General features: G+C 38.6%; 2 protein-coding genes across 2 annotated transcripts; both read left to right on the top strand.

Annotated features, from left to right (window-relative positions):
• Positions 1 to 4277: 4277 nt before the first annotated feature.
• On the top strand, positions 4278 to 5189 carry LOC122272771 (uncharacterized). The gene has a single exon (XM_043056762.1). It carries the CDS (start codon positions 4278 to 4280, stop codon positions 5187 to 5189), a length of 912 nt encoding a protein of 303 aa, XP_042912696.1.
• LOC139427301 (uncharacterized) lies at positions 5189 to 5725 on the top strand. Its single transcript, XM_071188477.1, has one exon. The coding sequence runs from the start codon at positions 5189 to 5191 to the stop codon at positions 5723 to 5725; it is 537 nt and encodes a 178-aa protein (XP_071044578.1).
• The last annotated feature ends 1522 nt before the right edge of the window (positions 5726 to 7247 follow it).

The raw sequence follows: 7247 nt of genomic DNA, 5'->3' as shown, positions 1-7247 counted from the left end.
AACAAATATTGTTGTTATTAAATGATTGTTATTAAATGATAGAATTCACTAAAAGTATATAAATATGTAATAAATAAAATAATTTTGTGATAAAAATGATAAATGAGGTTTATCTATTGTCAATACATTAGTCATTTTCATTTACACCTGAAAAAACAGTCAAAAAGCATAATTTTTGTGACTGGGCGGAGCTACCCGACACATTTTCAAAAGAGCTGAAAAACATGTTTTTTTTTAATTTCTATTTTTTTAAGTTAAACTATTCTTTTTGCATTATTTAATTTGATGTTATTCTTTTTTTGGTTTATTCTTTTTGCATTATTTAATTAGATGTTGAAACAATAGAAACATACAAAAATATTGATTATTACTCAATATTATAGAGAAATATAAGCAATACTCCTTAACTGGGATGGGCTACCCGACTCTCCCCTATATGTAGTGTGTATTATTACTATGTCTATCAACTATAAATTTATCTTGAAAAAATAAATGGTGCCCGCCATTCGACCGATATTCTGGTATTTGCTCTTAGGTACAAAAAGGTTGGGAACCCCTGGGCTAGACAGTTAGACTTTTGTAAACAGCTCTGTTCTGTGGTTTTTGATTTAATAAATTATTTTTCTTACTCTAATATATTCTAATGGATATGGAAGCCTTGTTAAAGAAAAAAAAGAGTATTAAATCATCGATTACTAAATTGCAAAAAAAACAGAAGAGGAAATTGGGAATTTAAATAATGCGGGTTTATTGGCTCGGAAAAATAGATTTTTGGAATTTAGAACTGAGGCAAAAGATATTTTAGATTCTATTATAAGTATTTGCGAGGAAAAGGATGAGGAAACTTATTCTACGGAAAAGGACGACATTTTAGATGCGTTAGAGTCAGTACTTGTCGATATCGACACCCGGCTTTTGCCTCCCGTAGTGAATTCTAGTTTTGAGGTTAAAAACCAAAGTTCAGGCCAGGCTTCTGTCTCATCTCAGTTTGCTGAAGGGAAACTTCCTACGTTATCTTTACCTATATTTTCTGGTGCAAATGAGGAGTGGCTTGCCTTTTCCGATCTTTTTGAAGCTGCAGTCTCGAATAATCAAAATTTGACGGGAGCGCAAAAATTGCAATATTTAAAGGGGAGTTTAAAATCAGATGCCTTAAAAATCATAAACTCTTTATCCATTACTAATGATAATTTCGAAATCGCTTGGAAATTGCTAAAAGATAGATACTTTAACAAAAGGGAAATTATGTCCTCCTTAATGAAAAAGTTTATCAATATAACGCCCTTGAGTGGAGAATCATCCACGCAAATTTTAAATTTGATAGATTCCACTAAGGAATTCGTAAGAATGTTGGAGTCCTTGGAATACAAGGTTGATCCAACTACAGATACCCTTTTAATGCACATGATATTGTTCAAGCTTGATGCAAATTCAAGAACTTGGTTTGAGAGAACCTTTCAAACTGACGTCATTCCAAAGTTGGACGAACTGTTGCAATTCCTTGCAACACAAGCTAGATCTATCCCGAGTTCAACTACTAAGAGAAACATTCAAAGAAAGGTGACTTTGGTCGCGTCCAACGCCCAGTCACAATGTCCTCTGTGTAATGGAGATCATACATTATCGAAATATGATACGTTCTTAAAATTATCAGTTCAAGGCCGTTTAGATTTCGCTAAATCGAATAATGTTTGTTTTAACTGTTTTACTCGATTTCACAGTGTGAAAACCTGCAGCAGCAAGTTTAGATGTAAAAGGTGAAAAAAATCCCACCACTCTTTACTTCATATCGAAAATGTTAGCGATAGGGTAAAACAGGGTGCTGTAAATAAGTCAAATTCTAGTGAACTTTCTATCAACGCTCCTGAGTTTTCGCCCGCCCTTATTCCAAGTACTAGTCAATTAAGTGATAATTCTAGAGTGGTAGATGTTACATCGTGTATTTCGGGTGTGGGGCCAGACGTTCAAACTCTCCTCTGCACTGCTCTGATTCAGGTGAGAGATATTTGGGGTAACTATCAGACCTGTAGATGTCTTCTGGACAGCGGTAGCCAAGCTTCGCTTTTTACAAATGAGTGTATTGAGAAATTCGGCTTGCAAAAGGAAAAGGCCAATGTTCGCATTTCGTGCTTGGCGCATCCAATACGCGTACAAATGGGGTTGCTGAGATTCAATTCACCTCACATTTTTTATCTCAAAATTCTTTTCATGCATCCGTCTATGTGATAAACAAAATTGTAGGTATGATTCCACATCATGACTCAGATTCCTCAATGCGCGAATTATTTGGGGATATTTTTCTGGCTGATCCAGCATTTTACAAGAGTGCTCCGATTGATGAACTCCTTGGTGTTGACCTTATTTTGCCATTGCTAAGGGGTCAAACATTATCGTTAGGTAAGGATAAGCCATTTGCCATTCGTTCAGAACTGGGTTGGATAATTGGTGGTAAGGCAAATTCTGGTAGTCAAAATTCTCTACATGTCAATCATATTCAGTTAGTATCGGATCTTCTACTCAATAAATTCTGAGAATTAGATTCTGTACCATGCGTCAAACCCTTAACTTCTTTAGAAGAGGCTTGTGATGATCATTTCGTAAAGACACATTCTAGGGATGAGAATGGTAGATACACAGTAAGGTTGCCTTTTCACACTTCTCCCACGCGGTTAGGTAATTCAAAACAAAATGCAATTCGTAGGCTAATCAGCGTAGAGCGCCATCTCATTTCTAATCCTGAGAAATACAACCTTTATCGAAAATTTATGAAGGAATACCTTGATTTAAATCACATGGAACTGGTTCCGGACTCTGACGATAATAAAATCAAAAGTTTATACCTTCCTCACCATGGAGTTGCAAGAGACACTAGCTGCACAACAAAGCTTCGTGTAGTTTTTGATGCTTCCAGTAAAACTTCATCCGGATTCTCTCTCAACGATCTGCTCCTGGTTGGTCCGAGAGTGCAACCAGAACTTTTCCCTATTCTCATCCAGTTTCGACTTTTCAGTGTAGCCATTTGCGCTGATATTGAAAAGATGTTCCGCCAGATTAAAGTTCATGAGGAAGATGTAGACTGGCAAAGAATTCTTTGGAGGGATTCTCCAACCGCACAAATAAAGGAGTATCGTCTTATTACCGTTACGTACGGTACGTCCTCAGCACCATTCCTCTCCACGAGAACCTTACGACTGCTTGCCATAGACGAACAAGAAAATAATCCAAACGCTTCAAGAGCCACCCTTTGTCATTTTTACGTTGATGACTTGCTGAGCGGGAGTGCAACAACGGAGGGAGCCTTTCAACTGGTGTCCGAACTGCAGGAAATGATGAACAGAGGAGGATTTTCTCTACGAAAATGGGTGTCAAATGATACTGACGTACTAGCAACTATTTCGGAAGAGTTAAAGACCGTTGATTCCAAACACATGATCAACGACGATCAACCGGTCAAGATTCTGGGAATAGCTTGGCTTCCAGATGTTGACACGTTCACCTTCACCATCACCGTCAATGAGAGCGACGTATGGACTAAACGCAAGGTACTTTCTGAAGTCGCAAAAATCTTTGACCCTTTGGGCTGGTTGGCACCTACAGTTATCACTTCCAAAATCTTCCTCCAAGAGCTGTGGAGTCATCATCTTGGCTGGGATGAGGAGCTATCAGACTCTCTGGCAAGTCAATGGAGAGTATTTCAAAATCAGCTTCCTCTACTTACAAATATCAAGATTCCACGCTATATCCTCATTCCACAGGCTACAAGCGTACAAGTACACGGATTCTGTGATTCTTCAGAGAAGGCCTACTGTGCATCTATATACATTCGTTCCAAGGATGCGAACCAAGCCGTGACATCTACACTGCTAACTTCCAAGACACGTGTCTCTTCAGTAAAACCACAGTCTCTACCTCGACTGGAACTCTGTTCTGCCTTACTTCTGGCTAATTTGTTACAAGCTACCTTGCCAACACTAACTGTGCCAATCTCTGAGATATTTGCATGGTCTGATTCCAAGATCACACCGGCATGGTTGAAGTCCGAACCAAGAAGATAGCAACCGTTCGTAGCTAATCGAGTAGCACGAATTCAAGAGCAGACTCCTAACGTGCACTGGAACTTTGTGAGCGGTTTGGAAAATCCTGCTGATTGTGGAACGAGAGGGATACCCCTAACTAAACTAGAAAGGTGCGACTTGTGGTTCAACGGACCTGATTGGTTAAATAGTTCTACTTTTCCTAATGGAAGGTTTGAAGATGATCCACAATTAAAAGAAAACATGACTGCCGAAGCCAAAATAACCAAGCTGGTAATGTTGAATGTAGTTGATGCTACTTTCAAGGCAGAGTTTTTTCAAAAATTCTCGTCTTGGAACAAACTGAAAAGAGTAGTTGCCTATTGTTTTAGATTCATGAAGAACTGTTCTGTCGCTGCAGATAAAAGAAACAAATCCTTCTTAACAACGGCAGAATTGAATGAAGCCGAGAAGAGAATAGTCAAATTCATCCAGCAAGATCATTTTCCGACGAAAGTCTCCTATCTTTCAACAGGCAAGCAGCTTCCTTTGAATAACAAGCTTATCCCCGTGGCTCCATTCTACGATGATTCCGGAATAATTCGTGTCGGTGGTAGACTGAAAAATTCGATGCTTCCAGAATCAAAGAAGCATCCCATCCTGCTTCCTAAAACCGACCCTGTTGTGAACTTACTTATCACGGATTATCACTTGAAACTTCTTCATGCCGGTCCGCAACTTCTCCAAGCAGCTCTCGGAGAGAAATTTTGGATTCTTTCAGCCAGAGATGCAGTTAGAAGAGTGGTGAGAAAATGTATCCCATGCTTCAGAAATCGTCCAAGGCTCGCCGAGCAAATCATGGGAGATCTTCCAGAGTCCAGAGTTTGTCCCTCTTCTATATTCCAAAGAACTGGTCTTGACTTCGCCGGTCCATTCTTGATACGGAACTCCAAGGGAAGAGGCAGCCGAAATACTAAGTGCTACATATGCGTCTTCGTCTGCCTCGCAACGAAGGCAGTTAATCTTGAAGTCGTCAGCGACTTAACCTCAAAGGCATTTATTGCTTGTGTAAAAAGATTTGTGGCACGCAGAGGTAGACCTTCAGATATCTTCTGCGATCAAGGACCAATTTCTACGGAGCTAGCAGAGAGCTCAAAAAGGAGTTCCGGCAGTTGATGAAGGAAGGCGCCCTTCAACAATTCCTGGTAACAGACAACATCGCCTTTCACTTCAATCCTCCATCTGCTCCCCACTTCGGAGGCATTTGGGAGGCTACAGTGAAATCGTTCAAATTTCATTTGAAACGAGTTGTTGGAGATGTTAGTTTCACCTTCGAAGAACTGGCCACGCTGTCATGCCAAATAGAGGCATGCCTTAACTCAAGACCACTATGTGCATTATCTAGCAGTCCAGATGATCCGTCTGTTCTGACGCCAGGACATTTCCTGATAGGAAGGGCACTGACAGCTATTCCACAACATACGGTTCCAGACGACATCCGTCACTGCGACCGTTTGCGATTACTTACAAGAATGACCCAGCATTTTTGGAATAGATGGTCTTCAGAGTATTTGACATTGCTACAATCAAGATCGAAGTGGCGTATCTCTAAAAAGAACCTTGACATCGGAGATCTTGTCTTAATCAAACACGACAACTTACCCCCACTACAATGGAAGTTAGGGAAGGTCACGGAAACGTTCCCTGGTTAAGAAGATAAGGTTCGTGTGGTTAAGGTAAAAACTCATACTGGTGAACTTGTGAGACCTATTGCAAAACTGTGTCTTCTTCCTATAAACACTTGAACATTTGAAATTATGTATAATTTTCTTCTAGCATTGTAGAAGTCATCTATTCATCTGTAAAACCAGTTGCTTAATTTTATTAATTTAGAAGTGTGCTTTATTGTCAATTGAAGTTACTTATTATGTTTAACTAAATTCATTAATTTTAAAACCCCTCCGTGTTTCAAGGGGGGCGGGATGTTTAATTCTACAGTCCACAGATGGAACTTTGCGCATCCTAATTAATTATTCTTTGAGCTTGAGAAAATAAATAGTGTATGTGTATCGATTCCTGTGTGTGGAGTGTCTCAATGTTTTCGATATATTTGAATATTCTAAGTCATCTCCGATTCCATTAAATTGTGACAAATTCTAACTGATTTGTGAGATGTCTAAACGTTCCACCTTTAATTTTATAGTTCCAAGTTCATACAACAACCGAGTTAGGTAAAAATTTATGAAACATTCTTTTTCCCGCTATTTGGTAAATCACCTACATTGATGTTTTTTTAAGGTTAAGTGCCACTGCCCGGTATACCCTACACCAGAGATGGGGAAACTACGGCCCGCGGGCCAACTGTGGCCCGCCGGAAGATTTCATCCGGCCCACGGACAGAATTTTAACTAGCCGATCAGTGGCGAATATATCTACTTTGTTTAAAACTATTTTTGTTGATTTCTTTTTTAACAAAGTACTGATGACCTTTTCACTTTCTCTATTTTTGTTCTACAAAACATAAATTAATCAAAATAGTTAGCACAAACAGCTTTAACTGGTAAAATGTTGAAAGCAAAAGTTCTTTATAGTATAGCTGTAGATTAGCTCCAACTAGAATTTGTCTTTCTCGAGGAGCAGACATATGGAATCCAATATAGGTGAATTGTACTTCACATGAGACTGACTACGCGTTTTAAGTTCCAACGAACGGATTTTCTGCCGGCTCTAGTTCTAACATAATTTACTGCGTATGGAAAGGTTGCACACGTACAACGTCATTGTAAATAATGGTGAAATTATTAAATGTATAAAATGGCTACTGCCTTTTTGACTTATTTGTAAACATTTTTTATCCCAAAATGGCAACTAAAAAACGCAAAGTTGATGTAGAGTGACATGCACTCAATGATGAATTGACTTTATTTTATTTCAGAAGTTTTTACTCGGCCCACCAAACTTTTTTTTCTAGATTTTTGGCCCAAGACCCAAAAAGTTTGCTTATCCCTGCCCTACACTGATGTTTTTTTTAAGGTGAAGTGCCACTGCCCGATATACCCCACACTGATGTTTTTTTAAAGTTTAGTGCCATTGCCCGGTATATATTTGCCTGATACTCCAAACACTGATGTTTTTTCTAATCTATCGTCAGTAAGTATTAAAATACAGAATAATTATAAATATATCAAATAAATATAATAATATCATTATTATGAAATTGGATATAACAAATAT

The sequence above is a fragment of the Parasteatoda tepidariorum genome, unplaced genomic scaffold (assembly GCF_043381705.1).
Source record: "Parasteatoda tepidariorum isolate YZ-2023 unplaced genomic scaffold, CAS_Ptep_4.0 HiC_scaffold_1122, whole genome shotgun sequence".
NCBI lineage: Eukaryota > Metazoa > Arthropoda > Arachnida > Araneae > Theridiidae > Parasteatoda > Parasteatoda tepidariorum.
This window is presented reverse-complemented; position numbering and strand designations above follow the sequence as displayed.

Excerpts from the sequence above, each read along its gene's own strand:
- LOC122272771 (XM_043056762.1), top strand. The coding sequence starts at position 4,278 with ATGACTGCCGAAGCCAAAATAACCAAGCTGGTAATGTTGAATGTAGTT.
- LOC139427301 (XM_071188477.1), top strand. The coding sequence starts at position 5,189 with ATGAAGGAAGGCGCCCTTCAACAATTCCTGGTAACAGACAACATCGCC.